This window comes from Mauremys reevesii, linkage group 1 (assembly GCF_016161935.1).
Source record: "Mauremys reevesii isolate NIE-2019 linkage group 1, ASM1616193v1, whole genome shotgun sequence".
Classification (NCBI taxonomy): Eukaryota; Metazoa; Chordata; order Testudines; family Geoemydidae; genus Mauremys; species Mauremys reevesii.
Window position 1 is genome coordinate 99,941,291 of NC_052623.1, and position 25,286 is coordinate 99,966,576.

General features: G+C 43.2%; 1 protein-coding gene across 1 annotated transcript in view; it reads left to right on the plus strand.

Annotated features, from left to right (window-relative positions):
* Nucleotides 1–543: 543 nt before the first annotated feature.
* The window catches only part of CLDN10 (claudin 10), a 36,097-nt gene continuing 11,354 nt past the window's right edge, over nucleotides 544–25,286 (plus strand). The window contains exons 1-4 of the mRNA XM_039537719.1: nucleotides 544–550; nucleotides 1,938–2,369; nucleotides 16,297–16,458; nucleotides 16,630–16,711. Of these exons, the coding sequence (XP_039393653.1) occupies nucleotides 544–550; nucleotides 1,938–2,369; nucleotides 16,297–16,458; nucleotides 16,630–16,711 (683 nt within the window). The remainder of the gene's footprint in view (nucleotides 551–1,937; nucleotides 2,370–16,296; nucleotides 16,459–16,629; nucleotides 16,712–25,286) is intronic.

The following is a 25,286-nucleotide window of genomic DNA, read 5'->3' on the forward strand; positions in this document are numbered from 1 at the left end:
CATAACTATAAAGAACAACACCCTTCTACCTCCCCCCACCCAAAAAACTTCCAAACAAATAAACAAAACACCCTCTTATAATCATTTCCATCCAACAATTAAACTTTTCCTATCCAAACTACAGCAGACCATTACAAAGGCTTGATTAGAAATGTTGGATAGACAGGAATGTTTCAGTGGATCTGCAACCCCTCCTCTAAAGCCTTGTCAACCAGCCAAAACTGAGGGGAATAGCTACTGCCGAATAAGATATAAACACATCCCATAAACAAGTTACTCTCCATAGGAGAGATGAGTGTATATACATTGCACTCTCACCAATCCTAGCGCCATCTCGCTATCTATAGGCTAGCAGCTCAATACCACATTAGGGTTTCCCCTTACAAATCAAGGGAAGACCATAGCTCTGGCTAACCTATATGGGCAGACAGAGAGCGCAGACCATGATGTATCCTGATACAACAATATTCTGGTGCTTTGGGATCTGGATTACTCTGGTGGACTAGCAGAAGCTATTTATGTACTAAATTTTAGATGGTAAGAATGGAGGGTAAGTGGTCAACAAATATCCAGAGAATCTAGGACACAGATGGCAAAGTAGAGAGCAGGGCCGGCTCCCAGCGCGCCAAGCGCGCGCTTGGGGCGGCATTTTGCCGGAAGGGCGGCAGGCGGCTCCGGCGGACCTTCCGCAGTCATGCCTGCGGGAGGTCCAGTGGAGCCGCGGGAGGTCCAGCGGAGCCGCGGGACCAGTGGACCTCCCGCAGGCATGACTGCGGATGCTCCACCGGAGCCGCGGGATCCCGCAGGCACGTCTGCAAGAGGTCCCCCGGAGCCATGGGACCGGCGACTGGCAGCGCGCCCCCCGCGGCGCGCCGCCCTGCTTGGGGCGGCCAAATTCCTAGAGCCGCCCCTGGTAGAGAGTTGACCCCAAGATATGCTGGGTGCACATTGTTTAGTGGAATAGTAGAAACAACCATTACTGGGTTTGTGGCCACGATTTGGCAGGATCCAGATGCCACATCCAAGTTTTTTCAGCACTGTTGCACTGGGGTGCAGCAGGACCCAGATTTAAACATAGGCCAAACATGTTCTGTTCTCCATTTAGGCCAGGGATCGGCAACCTTTGGCACGCGGCTCGCCCGGGTAAGCCCCCTGGCCAGCCAGGCTGGTTTGTTTACCTGCCGCATCTGCAGATTTGGGTGATCGCAGCTCCCACTGGCTGTGGTTTGCCATCCCAGGCCAATGGGGGCTGTGGGAAGCAGCAGCCAGCACATCCCTCAGCCAGTGCCGCTTCCCACAGCCCCCGGCAAGCCGTGTGCCAAAGGCTGCCGATCCCTGATTTAGGCAGTGGGATTGGTGGGATCCAACTGGCTGCATCAGGTCCAGCTGCCAGACCTGAGATTTTGCGGTGCTGTCATGCTGGGAGGTGTCATGGTCCAGTTTGTATTGGTGCAATCAGAGCTGTCTACACCTGTCCTCTATTTAGCCATTAGCGTTTGCTGGGGGGCTGGCTACAAACACTGGCAGGGATCCGGTGCGTTCGGGCTCTCAGCCTGGTCCGGTTGTGATTGAAAAGCAACACAGACACATCACAGCCGCGGCTGCTAAGGGGAAAGGAGGCTCTGGGGATAAAGTATCAGAGGGGTAGCCGTGTTAGTCTGGTTCTGTAGAAGCAGCAAAGAATCCTGTGGCACCTTATAGACTAACAGACGTTTTGCAAGAAGTGGGTATTCACCCACGAAAGCTCATGCTGCAAAACGTCTGTTAGTCTATAAGGTGCCACAGGATTCTTTGCTGCTTCTGGGGATAAAGTTAGCGCGAGTGGCTACGAGGGAGGGAGAAAAGTAGCTGCGCCCCTGGGCTGGGGGACGGAGGGAGGGAGGCGGCTGGGGCTCTCCCGGCGCCGCAGGAGGAAGTGGCGAGTCTCCCCCCGGTAGGATTTCGCAGGCAGGGGGAGGATGCTCCGCGGACTGCAGGGGTGGGGTCTCTGGGGCTGCAGCTCCCTCTGCTGATTCGGCTGCAAAGCGGGGCGGCGGCCGGGCCAGGTGCTCTGCGCAGTTCCTCCAGCGGGCGCCTGCAGCTCCGGGACCGCTCCCCTCCGCCGCCTCCTGCCGCCGGCGCCCCGGGCTCCGCTCGCTCAGCATCCCCCATGGCCAGCCTGGCTGCGGAGATCATCGCCTTCCTGCTGGCCATCTCGGGCTGGGTGCTGGTCTCCTCCACGCTGCCCACGGACTACTGGAAGGTCTCCTCCATCGACGGCACCGTCATCACCACCGCCACCTTCTGGGCCAACCTCTGGAAGACCTGCGTGACCGACTCCACCGGCGTGTCCAACTGCAAGGACTTCCCCTCCATGCTGGCACTGGACGGTCTGCACCAGCCCCTGCTGGGGCTTCTCATACCTCTTTGCTTCTCTGTCTGTCTGTCTGTCTGTCTGTCAGACACTGCGCTGGGGTAGGCGCCCAGAGCCCCCCTGAGCTGCTGGCCTCCAGCGAAAAGGGGCTAGGCTCATTGATGGAGCACTATATACACACATCCCCAGAGCAACAGGGCCTGCTGCAACACAGCTGGGGAGGCCTCTTAGAGGGGTCCCAGATGAGAAGAGCTGGCATTGGGGTGACACCCTCTAGCCAGCCTCTCTAGTGATCTGCTACAGCTGGGAAGGCAAGAGGTTCATTATTTGGTGGGAGAGATTATGAGGGTTTGTTTGTTGGGGTCGGGAGAGTGCTCTTTATAACAATGAAAAAGACCAGAAGAAACCTTTTCAGAAATCATATTTTGGCCTCTTCAGCTTCTGAATGAGAGAGTTTGGGGGGATGACAGTAGCAGCCATGGTTAATGGAGGAATTTCTCAGAATATTCTCAGCAGTTTAATTTCTGTTTGGTGCAGTTTAACTCTGTTTTTAGCTATTCAACAAGTCTTACTTACCTGTCATCGGAAGCATTCTTTTGCTTGGTATATCAGCATAATCTGTATTTCAAATCAATGCATCAACATAATACCTATACAGAGAGAAACAATCCTGGCCTTTTTACGGTTGAATAAAATATGGTTTCAAACATTGCATGTAAAAATACCTGTTTATCAACCATAAAGAATGCGCTTGTTTCCCACGGCAGTAGGGAAGCACGTTTTATACACCCACTGGAACATTTTTAAAATAGCCCCCAGTATGAATTGTTTCCCTTCTATTATTATTTTGCTGAAAATCATATCTTAAATGCAAATTTTAAATATTACTTGATGAACTTATAACTTTCCTCGGGCAACTTTTTTTAAATTAACAGAAAGATATTTCACTAGATACAGTTTACATTAATATAATTCTACATCCTGCTTTCTCCTATTATCAAGAATTATTTATTTTCCACTTGGAAGCTCAACAGTGCATCTGGAGTTGATAAGAAAAGAACGGAAGCTATTATTTCTATTCTCTTATTTGTTTTTAAGCTATTGATATATTTTCCTTTATGTTTTTGCATTGATTGGAGAGGAAGAATGTAATTCTTCTGTCATTAATGTTCTTTTCCTTTTTACTAAGTGGTTATTAACTCAGATGTAATTACTTAATTGATATATAGTAGTTTAAAAGCTTGCAACAGGTAGGTAGGCACAAATATACATTGCTTAGTTTTGAAGGGATCATCAATACAGAATCAAAACTTTCAATTTTAATACAGTGTTTAAAGCTAAATATTATTTTATTGCTGCAAATATCTACTTTTGTGTCATTTAAGAGGAATCATATACAATCGTTAGGCAGAAAGGATTTTTCTTAAAAAACCTTTACACCATTTTGAGTAAACTTTATAGACAATATGTTGGTTGCTATGTTACTTGTTTCAGTGCTTAATCTACTGCCTGTTATATTTAACTGTTGCTCAACTTTTTATTTGAAGGGTTGAAAATGATGAAGGAAATTTAGGCAATTTCTGAAGTTCTAATAACATGATTATTATCACAGTGCAATGGTCCTACAATATATCCCACTAACACTACAGATAACCTCTGAGATAACCTGCTGATATTCAAAATATATACCTAGGCAGACAGAAGGTGTTAAAACAGGCATAATCATTTCTGTAAAACAAATTAGGATCAACAGTATTTGATATATTAGCATGCATCCTTTTGTCACGTGGCTGTGAGAGAGGGCAATAATATTTCTGATGTGGAAACTGCCTTTTAAAAATGGTTGGGAGCTGAATGACTATAGGGGATTAATAATGAGATATAAAACCTTTAACTTATCTCTCCTATAAAAGGTCCCTCTAGAGCTGATCAGAGTTACAGTGACAGATTAATGTAGGTCACCTTGAACTACTCTTGCTTATGCTGTTCCTCATTTATGGACAAATAGAGGAGTTCACACCCGAATCCTGCCACTTGTTCCATGGGAGCAGATCACGGCACTTGCGTAGAGTCAGAGGGCCAGATCCTCAGATACTGTAATTTGTCTTGGCTCCATTGATTTAAATGATGCCATGATAAATTACATCAGGTGTGGATATGGCTCACTGACTTCAATAAGGCGGCACTGGTGCTGCAATCCTCCTCATTGGAGTCAGTTGGAGGATCAGCCATTCGGCCATCTTTCAAAATTCCTAGGGCTGTCAAGTGATTAAAAAAATTAATCGTAATTAATCACACAATTAAAAGATTAATTGCACTGTTAAACAATAATAGAATACCATTCATTTAAATATTTGTGGATGTTTTCTACATTTTCAAATATATTGATTTCAATTGCAATACAGAATACAAGGTGTACAGTGCTCACTTTAGATTTATTTTTTATTACAACTATTTGCATTGTAAAAAGAAAATATTTTTTTAATTCACCTAATGCAAGTACTGTAGTAGAATCTCTTTATCATGAAAGCCTAACTTACAAATATAGAATTATGTAAAAAAAAACTGCATTCAAAAATAAAACAATGTAAAACTTTAGAGCCTACAAGTCCACTCAGTCCTACTTCTTGTTCAGCCAATCGCTCAGAAAAATAAGTTTGTTTACATTTGCAGAAGATAATGCTGTCCGCTTCTTGTTTACAATGTCACCTGAAAGTGAGAACAGGCATTCTCATGGCACTGTTGTAGCCAATGGTGCAAGATATTTACATGCCAGATGCACTAAAGATTCATATGTCCCTTCATGCTTCAACCACCATTCCAGGGGACATGCTGATGACGGATTCTGCTCAATAACAATCCAAAGAAGTATGGATTGACACATGTTCATTTTCATCATCTGAGTCAGATTCCACCAGCAGAAGGTTGATTTTCTTCTTTCGTGGTTCGGGTTCTGTAGTTTCCACATTGGAGTGTTGCTCTTTTAAGACTTCTAAAAGCATGCTCCACACCTCATCCCTCTCAGATTTTGAAAGGCATTTCAGATTCTTAAACCCTGGGTTGAGTGCTGTAGCTATCTTTAAAAATCTCACATTGGTGTCTGCTTTGCATTTTGTCAAATCTGCACTGAAAGTGTTCTTAAAATGAACAACATGTGCTGGGTCATCATCCAAGACTGCTATAACATGAAATATATGGCAGAATGCATGTAAAAGAGAACAGGAGACATACAATTCTCCCCCCAAGGAGTTCAGTCACAAATTTAATTAACACATTATTTTTTTTAATGAGCTTCATCAGCATGGAAGCATGTCCTCTGGAATGGTGGCCAAAGTATGAAGGGCCATGCGACTGTTTAGCACATCTGGTGCGTAAATACCTTGCAATGCCAGTTACAAAAGTGCCATGGGAACGTCTGTTCTCACTTCAGGTGACATTGTAAATAAGAAGTGGGCAGTATTATCTCCTGTAAATGTAAACAAACTTGTTTCTCTTAGCGATTGGCTGAACAAGTAATAAGACTGAGCAGATCGGTAGGCTCTAAAGGTTTCCATTGTTTTGTTTTTGAGTGCAGTTATGTAACAAAAAAAGTCTACATTTGTAAATTGCACTTTCATGATAAAGAGATCACACTTCAGTACTTGTATGTGGTGAATTGAAAAATACTATTTATTTTGTTTATCATTTTTATAGTGCAAATATTTGTAATAATAATAATAAAGTGAGCACTGTACACTTTGTTTTCTGTGTTGTAATTGAAATCAATATATTTGAAAATGTAGAAACATCCAAAAAATATTTAATAAATTCCAATTGGTATTATATTGTTTAATAGTGCAATTAAAACTTCGATTAATCGTGATTCTTTTTTTAACCACAATTAACTTTTTTCACTTAATTGCGTGAGTTAACTGCAATTAATTGACAGCCCTAAAGGTTACTAAATCTTCTTTTTAAATGGGTATTTAGTTCCAGGCTTACTTTTTATTAAGGTATGTAAAATCAACAATAAAGCTTGTGGGATCAGGAATATTTGGTCAATCAGAATTCCAAAGAGAAGAAAAGATAGGACAGAAAGAAAAATTTAAAATACAAGATCAATAAGACATGGACTATCAGGACTAGTTTGCTTCACTCTCCCTAGCAAGCACAGTTCAAGTTAACTGATCTGCAGCTGAATGTTTAGTTTTTATTATGTAGCTACAATTCACTTGGGCACAAACTAGTTTGAAATGAAAAACTTACAGGGCTTGATCTGGTCTCCATGACAAAATTAATAACTTAGAGAGGAGCAGGAATGCAGTCAATAGCTCTAATAATAAACAATGTAGGGCCAAATTCAGGACACAATGTGAGTGAATGACGGGGAGTGTTAGGAATGGCATCGTCCCTCAAAGCCAGGGCAGGATGTGGAGTGACTGAGGAGAAGCTGAGGTTTGGCAGGTGGCTCTGAGTAGCAACGGATGCAGTAGCCAAACCTATACCCACATTCCCCTTCTGTGGGGGAATCTGCCAAGGAGAGCTTTCCCCCATCTCCCCCGGCATGGCCTTCCTAGGACTAAGCTGAATTCCAGTTCCTATGATCAAGGCAATGTAGGAACTGCAGCCTCCCTATTCCCCTGGGTAGGGAAGCATGAGGGAGTGAGGAAGAAAGGAGGTGGATCAATTGCTCCATCCCCATTGCCAGGCTCTAGCAAGCAGGGCTACCCAGCCCCATGCAGAGAGAATGTGCTGCACTCTCCATGAAGGTGGGTAGCAGTGTCCATGCTCCCCCTGCACTAACAGTCTGTGCGTGTAGATGTGTAAAGAAGGGATTAGGGTGTGGGGGAGCCTGGGAAGAACACCTTTGCTTTCCTTTGGGACAATGCAGCTCTATAATGCCTCTTGCTAGGCCCTATGTATAATGGGCACAATATAGCCCATCGTGTTTAAGGGCCCAATCTGACACTTCTTACACAGGCAAAATCATCATGTGGTGTGGGGTGGAGGATTACCTGAGTAAGGAAGGCACAAACAGGCCTTTAATTTACCACCCTTTTAATTTTGTGTGCTGCTGATCACAGACATAAACAATAATAAAACAACCAAACAACATCAGCATATCATGTACAGCATTCCACACCAGTGGATCAAATGACTCGTTAAAATAACATAGCTGAACAAATATGTACTTATGAAATAAAAGGGGCGTTATAGCTTAGAAACCTGTATTGAACCACAAATGCTATGGGTGTGTGTTTGAAAAGGGAATCTGTGCAATATCTATAAAGCAATCTCACCATTTCCCATGATGTAGTCTTAATGATAGCGTAGCAAGTATTTATTTTATTTATTGAAAGCACCCATCCCCAGAGCATTATACATTTTTCCGTTAATAGATGTGTGAGCTCCACATAACTTTTTGTCACACATGACGACAATGAGACACTAAAGATCATTACCTAACCAGATTCTTTGGAATGTGAGACAAAACCTATTTGTTAAAAAAAAAAACACCCTGAAATAGTTTTCTATCGGAATGTTGCTGAACATGCACAATGTGGTGAAAACACGTTAGATGCTCCTAATAACTATTTTGTTCCTACTCTATTTAAAATGTGTCACTTTCAGTCTGTTTTGGCTGTTGTTTATCTGGATGCCCAACGGATGCATATAATGATACACCAGTGCCAAATAATTAGTGGTGGCAATATGTGTGTGGAAACGGGGTGGGGTTCTGGTCTTCACTAGAAGATACTGAAGAAGTACCCCTTGGCAATCCCCCCCTTTGACTTGTTTGGCCTTTCTAAATTGTATTGAGCAATGTCATGTTCTTATTAGCTAGTTTGTGTCTAAGAAAAAATCAACAAAGCAAAAAATGTGTCACTGCTGTAACCAAACATATTCATATGCAATAAATTTAACTCTGGTCCAAGCAAGCAGAAGTTGGACTGGATAAAAAGATCATTACCCTGGTTGTCATTTCCAAGTCAATCTCTAACAAATCTTCTGCAGCTATCTACACGCTTTGCAGTTTTCTGTATTGCCCGGCACCATAGTAACTAGGTAACTCCCAGGTAAATTCGAGCTGTATAATGAGGTCCCTAGTGGAACTCATGGAATCTTCTCCCTGGCTCCCTTGTTTCATTTACATTGTCAACATTTTAGTTTCTAAATTCTGCATTAAAAAATACCCTAATTGGATGATTTCTTTGATGAGCTGCATTGAGCTGAGTCTAGTTGGCCTACAAAACTGAGAACTTTTGGGCAACAAATTCCAGTGATATTCCAAGTCACGGTATTTCTACTAATTGAAACTGTTTCCTGTTTCAGTGAGTTAATTATTTCTTGCAGTCTCACTACCCTCTATTATTTCCAAAGTGTGCTTTGACCTTTACTAAGGAATGACTCTCGGCCATGTTGTTTTTTGCATAGGCTAGTTATTTTTGGTAAATGTTTAATGTTTCTCCTAGGAGATTTAGCCATAAATTAAGCTTTAGAGTACCTCTGGGTAAATAAATTCATGCTTCAGCACCTTAATGTGTTAATTAGCAACTAACAGTGGCAGTAAATTGGACCTGTCAAAAATAATGGCTTCCTTGGACAGTTTTCATCTACTGCTTTACCTAAATGGTGTTACCACAAACACATTTCCAAAACAAGGAAAATAAGGTGATGAGAGGTTATGAATATTTATATTGCTACAGTTAAAAAATGAAGCAGCTTATTAGCTACATATGTACATACTTAGGTATTTTTTTAAAGGACCAAATTTTGAAGTTCCTGTTAAAACTTCACTCCTACTGACATCATTGTCAGCTTTGCCTGAGGAAAGAGTGAATAAGAGTGCAGGATTTGGCATAAAAACAGGAGGTTAATTATCAGTGGAATAGGAACTGAAACAATTTTAGACTGTCAGTCTCCTTTTCTCCTGGCAGTCTACTACTAATAACATTTCACTCTATCCAAGTCAAGTATATGTGACTTTTACTACATAAACCCTCCCACAAGTGGGTAAGCCTTTTACCATATGTGCTGGTGCCGTCTAGAAAATCATTCAAATTACTCACTGTTAGCATACCCAAATATTTTGGTTTGTTCTCATAACTTTTAGTCACTAACTTCTTTCTGGGTTTTGGGAACAACCCTAAACATTTGGAGGTGCTCCTATGATCTATTCAATAGTGGTTTAGCACAGATCATATTGGAAGAATTTCTCCTCTAAGGCTCAATAGAACAGTGTGTGGGAATTTGATTGCATGCTTAGCTTTACCTACATTTTGCTGATGAACCCTATCAATACTGAACACCTTCCATAGTTACTTTGAGCCAAATATGTGCATGTGGAGCAGATGGGAGAGATGAGAGACAATGGCATTCTGACTCCTGGGTGAGCTGTGTTGCCAGGAGGGTGGGGCTGGGGAACATAACAAAGGGGTAGAGCCCTGCACGGATACAAAATTTGTATCTGCATCCAGGGGCAGCTCTAGGATTTGTGCCGCCCCAAGCAGGGCGGCGCGCCGCGGGGGGCGCTCTGGCGGTCACCGGTCCCGCGGCTCCCATGGACCTCCTGCAGACATGGTGTGCCTGCGGATGCTCCACCAGAGCCGCGGGACCAGCGGATCCTCCGCAGGCATGTCTGCGGGAGGTCCACCAGAGCCGCCTGCCGCCCTCCCGCGGGACGCCGCCCCAAGCGCGCGCTTGGCGCACTGGGGTCTGGAGCCGGCCCTGTCTGCATCTGATCTACAAAAATGCTCCATGGATAGCCACAGATTTGCAGGGCTCTACAGAGGGGTTCTCTCAGAACATCCTACAGGATCTGCAGAACTGGGACCTCAGGCTCTACAAAGTTTCAGGGAACATCTCTTGTCCTCTCTGGATAGCCATTAACTCTATCCCCAGAGGAGAATATCTGTTAGGTCTTCTGTCCACTTTTTAGTGTCTCCTGCTTTTCTGCAGCTAGGGGAAAGGGGGGAATATAGACCTTACTTAAAAAAGAACACCTCTGCTCCATCTTAAAATGCAACATGTGCTGCACATAGGAATTCGAGAAGCAAACTAGAAAACTATATGAGTATCCAGAATACTTTTCCAGCTCACAGCTATTTTACAGTAATGTTAGTGTAACAACTTTGGTAGCAAGCTAAAATGTCTTGGGTATGGTTTTTTTATGCACTTTTTTTTTCTACATTTACTTTGCCACATTTATACATGTGTATACATGACTTATGTATAGGATGTTTGTAAATAGTTCAAATGTATTCAGATTAATACTGTTTTCCTTCAGCAGACATTTGTCACAAGAGTGCTATATAAATAAGAGATAACTATGTTATAGGCAGGGCTGGTAGCACCATTTATTTGCCTGGCAGTTCCCATTATAAAATCCTGTTTTCATTTATAATTTTGCCAAACTTTAACTGTTTGAGTTAAAATCCATGCCAGGTGTCTACCTCAAGCTACCTTTTTTGGGAGGTGAAGGGGGCTAAAAGGGGGGGAATTTCAGCCAGAACATTTCAAATATTTCTTAGAATGAGGCTAAGGAAAAATACATTGATTTGCAAGATTAAAAAAATTCTGGGAATTTTTTCTTTAAGAAGTTTTAGCACTGCCATGCTTTGGAGCACAGACTTGAAAGGTGGCAGAGGAGTGGCCTTTGTTTCAGGGATGTACATCTTGTTATTCCTGTAAAAACGAGCCCACACTGTGATTGAAAAAAAATCACAGTTCAGATATGCTCAGTCGACACTTCTTAGAGTTTAGTAAGTAAAATTGCTGAAGACTTTTCCCTCACTGATCATGCTCCAGCACCTCATAGCGCCTAAGCTAGTGCTGACATGACTGCATGCATCAGTCCTACAGAGCAGGTTCCCTCCATCCTAAGGCTACAGGGGCAAAGCCAGACTTTCCCTGCTTTTGGCTGCTCGGGGCCGGAGTGGGGTCAGACGCTAGAACTGAGAACAGGGAAATTGTTTCTCCTGTGCTCTCAGTGACCACCTTGTTGGTGCTCAGGCACACTGGAGGAGGAAGCCACCTGACTTGAATGCAGAAGGCATAGGTGCCAACTCCGTGGGTGCTCCAATAGTGGGTGCTCAGCACCCATCAGCCCCAGGGATCAGTTCCTCCTCCTCCCCCCCAGCTCTCCCACCCGTCAGTGGGCCCTGCCGATCAACTCTTCCCCCTCCCTCCCAGTGCCTCCCACCCTCTGTGATCATCCGTTCAGCAGCATGCAGGAGATACTGGGGTGGGAGGCGAGGCGCAGGGGCAGGAAGAGGCCGGGCAAGGACAGAGTGGGGCCAGGAAGAGGTGGGGTGAGGCTGGGGACTTGGAGGAAAGAGTCAAGTGGGGGCAGAGACTGGGGTGGAGCGGGGATCGAGCACCCACCAGGAACTCAGGAGTTAGTGCCTCTGGCAGAGGGTACAATAACTGGAGCTGGGGCTGGGGGTCGTGCAGGAGGGCTGGTGGAGTAGATTGTGACATTGAGCCTGGAGGGGGTGAGGGAGAGACTGGGATTGGAGGCTGCCAGGGAAGGGAAAGAGGGAAACAGACTGGTGCTGTCTGGTCACAGAGACAAGGAAATAGGGAGGCAGTGTTACAGAAGAGACTGAGTTCAGAAGAGGAGCCAGGGAGGGAGACTGGAATTAGCCGGGCAGGGTGTTTCAGACTGGGAATGGGGGTGGGGAGGAGAGAAGAAGTGATAGATATGAGGAGGAGGCCAGGTGCATGGGGGACAACTGGGCCTGGCTGAGCAAAGAGCCACAGGAGGCAAGAGCTCTGAGACTGGATGAGAAGCCCAGAATGTGAGACTGGGACTGAGAGCCAGCAGAGACAAGGAACACGGGCTGGTGGTGTGACAGATTTTTGTTACCAATCTGCCTGGGGTGTCAGGTGATCAGGCTGAGGCCGCAGGATTGTTAGGAGAGGAGATGAAGACGCACACCAAGTGACTAATTTTAAAGCTTTATTAATTAAATAACAGCGGTGAGTGCTGGGTTCTTCCCACGTCACTTTCAAAGGAAGGAAGGAAGCGTTAGTGCCCAAGCCCTCACCTGCTTTCATACTCATACACACACAACCCAACGCTGGCCAAGCCCAGGTGTAATGTAAGAAGAAGAGGGGGAAGGGTAGATGAGAGTTCTGTTCTGTGCACAGGCCGTTCAAGGTCCGCTGTTGATTTTCAACTTGCTTTAGCTTTTGGGAGGGCTTTAGGCCCTGGTTTTTTGGGGGGGCATTTTATCCCAGGACCCCAGTCCCCCGTGCTTTTTGTACCAGTCCCAATTGGCTTTTCGTGGCTTCCTCAACTTTCCGAAAACACACCGGCTTCGGGGACATGAGACTTGCTGACTTTTTCAGTTTTACTAGCTCCTGTGGTTTGGTTCAGTGTAATTTTTTATTTTATTTATGGGCTGGTCGGGGTTGAGATACAAGCTTTCGGCTTTTCGTCATCAGAGACTCTGTTTGTGTGCATTGGCCTTGGGCAGCCGGAGTCATCTTCTTATCTTTGGACCTAGCTGAAGCGTTGAGTTAACCCGTTCCCTTCTCCCTTCCTTCCCCTTCAGCCTCTCGCAACCTGCAAAGGAATTTTTCACTCCACACACACCTTCAACCCTTCCTGAAATCCTTTCCAGTGTGTCTCAAAGCGTTAGCAATATACAATGCTGGTGCTTACCCAGGGGACCCCATGGGGCGGGGGCAATTTTATTGTGACAGTGGGATGGGGTAACTGGAGACTAGGTGGGGAGAGAAACAGAGAGATTGGGGGTGGAGAGGGAACTGGGACTGGCTGGGCAAGGAAACTGGGAACAAGGAATCAGAGGTGGAGTGTGGGAGGGATCGGGAATGGCTGGGCAAGGAGGCTCGGAGTAGGAACAAAGGGGGAGACCAAGACTGGAGGAAGCAGACTGAGGTGGGGAATCCAGAGGAGTGAGACTAGGACTTGCTGGGCAAGGAGACAGACTGAGATCAAAAGCCTCAGGAGTGAAGATTGGGACTGGCTAGGTGAGGAGAATGGGATTGCAATGTATGGTAGAGACAGAACTGGGACACAGACAGTTTGGAGAGAAGGAACAGAAGGTGCTAATCAATACTTGGGAGGAATGGGCAGAAGAGTCTGTGTCCACTAAAGCACATTCCCCTCCAAAGTCTGGAATGGAATGTCACCATTCCTCTGCTGTCAACAAATAGATGTAAAACCTACTGGCAAGGTATATCAGCCCTTTCTACTGCTGGGCCAGTTAGAGAAGGACAACTCCCCACTGCTACTGTTCATGCCATTAACTCAAGAGGCAGAGATCTGTGCAGTGGATCTAAAGGTTCCAACCCTGCTAATGACCCATGTACATGTCAATATGATATCACATGATCGAATTTGTTTTTTCAGTTTACTTTTTTTTTAATTGCCTTACAACTACATTATTAAGATTGCAAAGTCAAGCACTCAAAAGATAGGAAATATCAGAAGTAAAGTTGTCTATGCAACCTCAACTTGGCCCTTTTGTGCATATGCATTACAATGTATGATTACCTGATCATTAATGACATGATCACATACTATTTTTTCTACCCTATTCTGAGGCTGAATCATAGTAGTATATTGAAAGAGGCTTTTGTCTCGAGGACCCCACCTCATTTGTTTCAGAAGTTGGAAAGTCTGTAGTGAGTTAGTCAGTGGACTTCAGAAAGAAAAAGGATGATGTCATAGTCAAGTAGGGTTGCCAATTTTGGTTGGATGTATTCCTAGAGGTTTTCTCAGGGTACATCTTCACTACCCGCCGGATTGGCGGGTAGCAATCGATTTCTCGGAGTTCGATATATCGCGTCTCATCTAGATGCGATATATCGATCCCCGAACGCACTCCCGTCGACTCCGGAACTCCACCAGAGCGAGTGGCGGTAGCGGAGTCGACGGGGGAGCCGCGGACGTCGATCTCGCGCCGTGAGGACAGGTAAGTAATTCGAGCTAAGGTACTTCAACTTCAGCTACGCTATTCACGTAGCTGAAGTTGCGTACCTTAGATCGACCCCCCCCCCAGTGTAGACCAGGCCTCAGATGACAATCTTTAATTAAAGATTAATCTTTAATTTCTGGAGACTCGAGGACAATCCTGGACGGTTGTCAACCCTATCAAGGCAGTTGTGTGCTACTCTAGAGAACTGGATTCTATCTCTGACTCTGTCATACAGTTCCTATGTAATGCTAGGTAAGTCATTTAACCCAAACTTTTCACAGGTTGTCACTAATTGTGTGTTCCTCATTTTCTTGGTGCCCCAGTCTCTAGGGTCTGATTAACAGAAGGGTTAAGGACTCACAGATGCAACTGAAGTCAATGGGAGTTATGCTTTGAACGTACTGAGTGCTATATAAATGCTATGTACTCTGAAAAATCAGGGCCTACGTGTCTCAAATTCGGCACCAAAAATTAGAGGATATTTTTATTATTAATCTCACTGTGCCTCAGTTCCCCAGCTGTAAAATGGATTAATAATATCCCCCCATCTCACAGCGGTGTTGTGCAAGTAAATCCATTGTTTGTGAAGTGCTCAGATACTATAGTGATGATCACCATAGAAAACCCTATGAAGGAAATTAATAATTCTGTTTTCAGAGAAGGATTTGAAAAGTGTGCAGTAAATAAGGCCAGGAGCCACACACCAAACAATGAGGAGAAAATAAAGTATTTAATAGTTGTTCATTAAATGAGCATTGTCTCTCCTGTGCACCAAAGGAGGCAGGGTCTTGTGAAAAAATTATGTGATCACATAATTAAAGACTGTGTCATAATGCATACACACAAGAAAGCCCAATTAAGGTTTCCCCGGCAACTTAATTTCTGCCACTAACTTTTGAGTGTGTGACTTTGCAATCTTACCAATGTTCTTTTAATATAGCTTTTTCATGTGTAATATACATAAATAGTTCATAGATAAAATGCCATTAGCTGATGTTCAAGAATACATAGGATAGTTCCTGAGTTCTGTAGGATCAATAAAACTTGGTGTACACTGCAAATGGCTTCTTGTGTGTTACTTTTTACATGGAGCTCTAATCAATATTTTAAAATATTTTGATGAATGCACGCTCCATTAATTATGTACTTTTACACAGGTTTCCAGTTTATTTGGTATCTATCATTAAGTAGTAATACAACCAGAAATGTTTCACACACACACACATACACACACACCCCGCCCGCCTGGTATCAAGATGAAATTAATAAATAAAACTATTGCAAGTATATATTCATTTTAAATGAAAGCCATAATATGTTATGAGGAATAATCTCTTAGGGTGATTATGTAATTATACAATATTGCATTGCCCCACCCATAATTACAGTACTGTTTATCACAATATTTCAACTATAATTAATTTTCAGAAGGTAGAAAATAGTACTCAGTTTATCCTGTTTAAGGGCAATGCTTCTCTGAGGTACTGGGTGTCCTCAAGTGCCACTGAAGAAAGGCCCTCATTCAGCAAGGTTCTTAAGCATATGCCTAACTTAAAGCATACAAGTAGTTCCACTGAAATCAATACTCATGTGCATAAAGTTAGGTGCACACTTCAATATTTCGCTAAATCAACGTCTTCGGCCCAGCTTCTCACAGGTAGGTAGGCTCCTAATTTCCAGTGAAATCAGTAGAAGTTAGGAACCTAAATACCTTTGCGGATCTGGGCCTTAGTGCCTGATCCAAAGCCCATTGCACCCAATGGGAGTATTTCCTTTAATTTCAACGGGATTTGGATCAAACTTTAATTAAGATGAAGGGACTGATCATGTTGCAGGTGGTATGCAGTACCCTGTATGGCCATGCTCAAAAATGAGATTAAATCACAAGAAAAGCCAGGCTATAATTCTGCTTGCAGTTATTTCTGTGCAACCATGGGCAGAGTCAACCAAAGGGACTACAATGAAAATCATTAGTTAATGCTATTCTAATATCAGAATTACACATTGTGATTACAGGTTATATACAAGCCTGCAGAGGACTCATGATTGCTGCTGTCAGTCTTGGATTCTTTGGCTCCATATTTGCACTGGTTGGGATGAAGTGTACGAAAGTTGGAGGCTCAGATCAGACTAAAGCTAAAGTCGCTTGTTTAGCTGGGATGATTTTCATACTTTCTGGTAAATATGCAATTCTAACTTTAAATATATATATTTGAAATCACATAAGACCTCATCCTACTCCCACAGAAATCAGTGGCACAACTCCCAGTGGCTTCACTGGCAGTAGGATCAGGCCCATAATTATTATACTGATTCTACTGAATGATTTATTCATCTGGTACATTTTAGGGTTGTGCTCTATGACTGGTTGCTCCCTGTATGCGAACAGAATTACATCTGAATTCTTTGATCCTACTTTTATTGCACAAAAGTAAGTACTTTTTTATGCCCATGAATTTTTCAAACAAATTAGGCCTTAGATTGTTTAAGACACATACCAAAGTATGTTTGTAAAGAAAGTAGATGTTCCCAGCCCCAGATACAGGAGAAATGTTGGGTCCATAACATTCTTTCCTCTTACTACTCAAATCAAAAATATGAAATTGTACATAGTAAACTTATTGGTGAATTTAATGAACTAACAAAAACAATTACTTGTGTTAAGCCTTCCCATATCACTAGTAAAGCAACCATATTTCTCTGCCTAAAGGCATAGTCAGGTGCAGAGGAGTGATTCAGTTTAGCTGAGCTGATTCTTATGTTTATATTTGTCACTAATTCGGAAGAAAATTTTCAGAAAATTTATCAGAAGACAGATATACCCATTAGGCAAATAATTCAATATTCATCAACAGATGAAACAGAAATGCTCTCTTATGAACATTTCATAGAAAGTATGATTTTCACAAAGGGATAAAACTTTACCTTAAATTCTAAATCATCTTGCAAATATTTTCTAAAAGTATTCTTCAGGGAAAAAATTTTCAATCATGAGTGCCTAAAATTTGGCTTATAAATCCTTATTTAGGCCATGATCCTATAATGACTAGCTTATATATTTAATAGGACTGTTGATTAATCACAATTAACTCACACGATTAACTAAAAAATATTAATCGTGATTAAAAAAATGAATTGTGACTAATTGCAGTTTTAATTGCACAGTTAAAAAACAGAATACCAATTGAAATGTATTAAATACTTTGGATGTTTTTCTACATTTTCATATATATGTCATTTTGGATTGTAATTGAAATCAAAGTGTATAGTATTTTTATTACAAATATTTGCACTGTAAAAATGATAAACAAAAGAAATAGTATTTTTCAATTCACTGCATACAAGTACTGTAGTGCAATCTCTGTCATGAAAGTGCAATTTACAAATGTAGATTTTTTTGTTACATAACTACAATTAAAAAACAAAACAATGTAAAACTTCAGAGCCTACAAGTCCAGTCAATCTTACTACTTGTTCAGCCAATTGCTAAGACAAACAAGTATACATTTACAGCAGTTAATGCTGCCCTCTTCTTATTTATAATGTCACCAGAAAGCGAGAACAGGTGTTTGAATGGCACTTTTGTAGCTGGCATTGCAAGGTATTTATGTGTCAGATATGCTAAACATTTGTATGTCCCATCATGCTTTGGTCTCCATTCCAGAGGACATGCTTCCATGCTGGTGATGCTTGTTCAAAAATAATGTGTTAATTACATTTGTGAGTGAACTTCCTGGGGGAGAATTATATGTCTCCTGTTCTGTTTTACCCGCTTTCTGCCATATATTTCATGTTATAGCAGTCTCGGATGATTACCCAGGACATGTTGTTCATTTTAAGAACACTTTCACTGCAGATTTGACAAAACACAAAGAAGGTATCAATGTGAGATTTCTAAAGATAGCTACAGCACTCGATCCAAGGTTGAAGAATCTGAAGTGCCTTCCAAAATCTGAGAGGGACGAGGTGTGGAGCATGCTTTCAGAAGTCTTAAAAGAGCAACACTCCGATGCGGAAACTACAGAACCCAAACCACCAAAAAAGAAAATCAACCTTCTGCTCGTGGCATCTGACTCAGATAATGAATATGAACATGCGTCGATCCGCACTGCTTTGGATTGTTATCAAGCAGAATCTGTCATCAGCATGTCCCCAGGAATGGTGGTTGAAGCATGAAGGGACATATGAATCTTTAGTGCATCTGGCACATAAATATCTTGTAACACCGGCTACAACAGTGCCATGAGGATGCCTGTTCTTACTTTCATGTGACATTGTAAATAAGAAGCAGGCAGCATTATCTCCTGCAAATGTAAACAAACTTGTTTGAGCGATTGGTTGAACAAGAAGTAGAACTGAATGGACTTGCAGACTCTAAAATTTTACATTGTTTTATTTTTGAATGCAGTTGTTTTTGTACCTAATTCTATGTTTGTAAGTTTAACTTTCATGATAAAGAGATTGCACTACAGTACTTTATTGAGGTGAATTGAAAAATACTATTTCTGTTTTTTAACAGTTCAAATACTTGTAATAAAAATAAATATAGTGAGCACTGTACAGTTTGAATTCTGTGTTATAACGGAAATCAATGTATTTGAAAATGTAGAAAACATCCAAAAATATTTAAATAAATGGTATTCTATTGTTTAACAGTGTGATTAATTGCACAATTAATCAATATTTTTTTAAATCATGCGATTAATTGTGATTAATTTTTTTAATTGCTTGACAGCCCTAATATTTAATTTTAAAACAATGGGACTATTTGTGGTCTTAAAGTTACACAAGTGTGTTTTTGTAGGACTGGTACATAAGGCACCTAAATATAAGTGAACTGATTATCAGAAGTGATCTAAAAATTCCCATTTAAGACAATTGGCACTGCATGTGCTCAGCACCTTTGAAAATCCGGCAATTTATATTTAGATATCTAAGTATGGATTAAGCGGTCAAATTTTAGACACTTGAAAATGTTGACATTAAATTATGTCTTATAGATTTTTCATAATTTTTATTTTCCTTTGTAATTTAACTTTATACTTAAAAACAAGAATTTAAAAAACCCTTTGCAGTGTTTCCAGTTTAGTTCCATGAGCAGTCACTGATTTTTCAAGCAATTCAACAGAAATCTTCCTAGTTCCCAGCCTAAATTTCATCTCACAAAAAGAATCCTGAACATTCTCCGTCTTCTCGGTAAATAGCTCTTCCTTATTTTAACTAACGTACTTAAGATCTTTAATGAGATCTGTGTCGGTGCTCGGATTTCCAGTCATTGTTCTTTTCTTTTCTTGATGAGTTAATATTGGTATTTTCAAATTTCTGCCACAAGCTCCGCCCATTTCACTCATTGAGAGCCTCATCCAAAAACTGCTGAAATCAATGGGAGTCTATGCCACTGGCAGTGCGATGGAGTGCTGGCTGGTTGGCCCTGTGGCAATTATCCATCAGGTTCACACTTATTAAGGAGAAACATCCTCCTTATTGCCAGAATTTCCATAAAAGGATGTTGCAAAGGCAATCATGGCAAGTCAACAGGAACTGCCCGTGTAGGTGTTTTCTTCTAGAGGCAGTCAGATTTTCTTGTGGGAAGTATACACTGCGTATTTGCACCTGCCAGAACCATTGTCACCCTTGTATGCAGCAGGTTGTTTTCATCATTCATAGCTCTCCATTAAGTTTTAAGGGTGTCAAAGTGCCGTTCTGCTTCTCATCCTGTCAAAGTTTTGGATGAGCTATATGAGCCACATAAATTAGATGTCACATAATGACATGGAGACTATATTCAGCTCCAAATCAACGAGATGCGGGTGCCAACTTCTGCCCCCAAACTGCTGCACCATATTTCATTGGAGCAAATATCAGCTTCAGGACTGAGGTTCATAGAACATTTGCCTCTCCTTCCCAGGAGGTTCCTGCTAGCTTCTGGATCAAGGCGGTGCAGTGAGCAATCTTTTTCTTTATATGTTCTAGATGAGGCCATTATGTTAGGCTGTGGTCCAGTTTGACTTCTTAGGGTAGGTCTATACTTACCTGCCGGGTCGATGTGTAGCATTCGACTTCTCGGAGTTCGAACAATCGCGTCTAATCTAGACGCGATAGTTCGAACTCCGAACACGCTCCCGTCGACTCCGGAACTCCACCACCGCGAATGGCGGTGGCGGAGTCGACAGAGGAGCCGCGGACTTCGATCCCGCGGTGTCTGGACAGGTAAGAAGTTCGAACTAAGGTAGTTCGACTTCAGCTACGCTATTCGTGTAGCTGAAGTCGCGTACCTTAGTTCGACCCCCCACCCTAGTGTAGACCAGGCCTTAGTAAGTGACAACTGTCTGGCAAGGGAGTGGATGATCCTCAGCATAGACTGTAAGGGGTTGATTGACCAGGTGATTGTTCAGATTGAAGGTCGTGGCCATCATCTTAGACTTACTTAGTATAAATCTCCACTGAGAAAGGTAAGTAGCCATGTCCTGGCTTTGACATCATGTAGGTCATTACACACATGAGCAAGACTGATCTCACTGCATATACATACTTATTGGCCTTAGTTCTTGGTAGGTCATTATGATATATGTTAAAAAGGGGAGGAGCTAGAATTGATCCTTGCAAGAATCCATTACAAAGACGTCTGGACTGGCTGACTTTGTCTCCAGTTTGCAAGATGAAGTTAAGATTCATGATGACTTTCATGATGAACCACACCAGGGGCCTCCAAGGAATAGTCGGCAGCAATATGGCAGTCAGCCACATGCCAGACAGTGTCATATGCAGCTGACAGGTACACCAGACCAGCACCAACCTTCTTGCTCTTCTCAAAGGCATCATCAGTGTCTTGTGTTAGGCAAATGACTTGATCTTGGGCCAACCTGAAGAAAGGACAGTTGTGGTTTGATAACTTTGCTGATGCACATCAGACTCAATCTATCCATAAACTTGTATGTAACACAAAGGAGAGAGCTGGGTTGACAGCCCTTAGGACCTTCCTGCAGTTTTTCTGGTTTCACAGTGGCTACAATCTTTGCCTGCATCAGATTTTTGGGACTCAGTTGTCCTGGAAACATCGATTTGAGGAACTGAAGCAGACAGCTTTTCTCTTTTGGGCCTTGGTGAATGTTATCCAGGCCTGGCTCCTGTTCTCATAAGCTTCATGGTCAGATACAGCTCTTTGTCTGAAAAGGGAGCTATCAGGTTTGAACATGCACTAGGAGCCTACCACCTGTCTGTGACCTCAATTTTGACCACATGACTGAATGACTTATCCAAGTTCTATGTACAACCACTAGCTAGGATGCAACAGCGTTTTCAGTGACTAGAAACCCCTTTTTGCCAAGGCTGGAATCTCCAGATAGACTACCAGGCTTTCTGACTAGAATGAGTAAAGACCATCTTTGTGACTGTCTCTCTTCATTAAGCACACCTGATTTGATCCAGCAATTGAATGAGTTCCTCTCTCTTATTAATGGCCTCCTGTTCATAACCAGCAGATGTGAATTCCTGTTTCCTCTTACAACCACCCAGGAAAATCCTGTTGGCAATAGCCTTTAAGAACTGATATCCTAATTCATGGAAAGTTTGGTAGGAATCGTTTATGTTGTCTGGACATGCCTGTCAAGATAACTAACAGTCATCTCTAGTTCTACTTGAAAGACCTACCACCAAGCTTTCCAAAAATTACACTGGGCCTTCTGTAGACTGTTCGTTGTTGGTATCCACTAGCCCATGTGATCAAAGACAGCTGAGGCTAAACCTTTGAAAAAGCTTGAAGCACATTTTGCTTCATGACCACTGGCAGCAGTTGCCTGGAAGATGAAAAGGCCATGTTAAGTGAAGAGTCAGCGCCCAAATCATCACATGCAAAGGGGAAGGCAGAGGGATACCAGAATAAAGCCAGTAGGGACAGTTCAAGCAATGAACTTGTTTTGGAGTATGAGTAGTGTGTCAGTTGAATGCCCTCTCTCCCTCTGCAACAGGTTTTGGTATTCTTTCCTTAACAATTCTTTCCTGTGTATATACTGCATACCTGGGCCTCAGTAATTATTATTCTGCTGTTACAGGATGGCTGTGTGCCTTCCTACTCTTCATTCCAGTGCCTAAAGTTTATCCCATCAACGTCTGTTGTATCATGCTTATCTGTCTCCTAATAGACAGCTTTCAACCTATCAAGTTTTTATTGTTTGCTATTTATTGCTGTCCTAGTATTTTTCTCCCTTTAAAGTGGTTTTGTTTTTTATTCACCTTTTTAGCATGATGCACACCCTAAACCGTTTAAAATATATTTATCTGAATTTACTTGGCATACAAGCTTTTTTCATTTCTCTTTAAGCGTGTGTTGATTACTGGGCTAGAAAGGTTTAGTGATGTTGGCCCACACTTTGATGCTGTAAGAGCCTGCAGGGGTGGAACCTAGGACCATAAAGACTCTGGGCTGCTGACATCTCTGCAGCACTAGTGGAGGCTTAGGCTTGGCTTCCACAGGAGGACCCTGTGAGGTTGGGATCAGCAGGATGCACTGCCCAGCACGACCTGAGTGGTGGCCCTGCTGAGCCCACTGATTAGCCTGTGCCAATACTTAAACTGGGAAGCCACGAAGGGGAGCTGTCTGAGCAATAGCACAGATTGCCTGTCTGTCTCTGCTCCAGACCCTGTTTGTGATTAGACCCTAGACTCTGGCTTGTCCTTGACTTCGCTCTCTGATTGCTTTCTGCAAGCTAGTGCCTGACCCCAAGCTCCTGGTAAACTGACCCTGCCTGCCCCCTCATGCCTGCTCTGACCATTAGGTCTGACTGCCCATGTCCTGATTGTGTCAGATGCCTTGCTGATGTAAGCCGGGCCTGAATGAGCTTTCTCCTGACATCTAGCGATGAACTGGGGGAAAAGACTTCAGGAGCAGACCATGTTTACATAGGCACACCTACTCTGCCTAGGTGCTCCGCATGATAGAGCTGCTTTGCCAAAATTATCACTTTTGGCTGGTGTTGGGTTTCAAATCACTTAAGTATTGGGGGTGGGTGGGTAATGAAATTTTGTTATCCTTATGGTATGAGTAAAGGGCAGCAGAATTGTACTTAGCCTGTCCTGATTGAGGGGGGTCACCCTAAACTGAACCTCACTTGCTTCCCAGTGAAGGGGAGAAATGGCAGGGCTAGTTCCTATCTGGTACTGTGGACTCTGCCTAAGGAGTCCTAGACATCATTTGACCCTTTCCTCTACACTGTTTAATGACACAGTTTCTTAGGCCTGGTCTACACTGGGGGGGAATTGATCTAAGATACGCAACTTCAGCTACGAGAACAGCGTAGCTGAAGTCGATGCATCTTAGATCAAATTTAAATGACTTACTTCGCGTCCTCGCGGCGCTGGATCGATGGCTGCCGCTCCCCTGTCAACTTTGCTTCCACCTCTCGCACTGCTGGAGTTCAGCACTCGATGGGAGAGTGATCAGGGATTGATTTATCATGTCTACACTACACACGATAAATTGATCCCAGATAGATTGATTGCTACCTGCTGATCCGGCAGGTAGTGTAGACATACCCTTAGACTCAGTTGAGAGTCCTTGTTTTGTTCACTGATCACGAGAGCTGCAGTCACTGATAACCAGGTGCTGAGCCTTACATCTGGTGTGGGACAGTGTCGCAGTGAAAGAGACTGTACAACCTACACCAATAGTGAGGTTCCCCAGTGGCAGTGAGGTTTCTGCCAGCTGAAATCACTGAGAGCTTGGTGAAGTGGCAGAACCTCAGAAAGTGATGCTGCAGCAGAGAGACACCAGTAGCAAAGGGAGGCGGATGCAGCAGCAGCCAGTGGCAGCAGAGTGAATCCTGGTGGTGGCAGCGTGAACAGCGGCAGCAGTGGCAGAGTGAACGGAAGGAACTATGAGCCAGTTGTGGCGGTGCAGTAGCTGAGGTGTTGCTCGACACATCTAACCCTGGGGTGGGAGGTGAATGGGCCTCTGAACTCTGGGTCCTCAGTGACCACGGACAGCAACTGTGAATGGGGTGTAGTGGGTGGGGAGTGGTGTGCTAAAGGAAAACTTGTTGGACAGACTTTCATGCCACAAGGTGAGAAACTGAGGCAAAGGACACTGCCCAGTGTACTTTGGGGTGGGTGTTTGCTCTTGGTCATATGCTTGGAAATTCTGGTTGTGGTGTTTTCCCAAGTTAATGCTAGCTTCATTTTCCCTTTTTAGTAAAAGGTGTTTTTGGTTTGGATTGGGTTGAGGGTTTTTTTTTTTGCTATACACAGACTCAGTGCTTGTGAGAGGGGAAGTATTACCTGTTGGAGGTGCCCGGGTTAGTGTTTAATTTTCCCAGATTATTGGGTGGGGGCTTGAGCTGGTTCTCTTTTCTATTGTTAAGAGGAACCCTAGATATTGAACCCGGCCCTTGTTGCTGCTGATGCCACCTGGTTACACTGCTGCCTCGTGGAAAATTGGCAGTGGATCTCAGTTTAGACAGCATTTTCTATATTTCACTTCCATTCCTTTTTGATATTAGGGCTATTGCACACAAACAGGAAAAAATGGTTACTCACCTTCCCGTAACTGCTGTTCTTCGAGATGTGTTGTTCATGTCCATTCCAATCAGGTGCGTGCGTGCCGAGTGCATGGCAGCCGGAAAGCTTTTCCCCTAGCAGTATCTGTCAGGTCAGCGTGGGTGCCCCCGGGAGTTGCGTCTTCATGGCGCTCAGTAAAGAGCCCTCCTACTGACCTGCCACTCCCCCAGTTCCTTCTTGCTGGCTACTCCGACAGAGGGGTAGGTGGGTGGGTGGGGTTGGAATGGACATGAGCAACACATCTCGAAGAACAACAGTTATGAGAAGGTGAGTAACCGTTTTTTCTTCTTCGAGTGTTTGTTCATGTCAATTCCAATCAGGTGATTCCCAAACCTAAATTCTGGAGCTGGGGTCAGAGTTCAAATATCCACTGATTGGCACACTGGTCTACCAAAGACTGCATTGTCTCTGGCCTGCCCGGTGATTGCGTGATGTGATGTGAAAGTATGCATGGA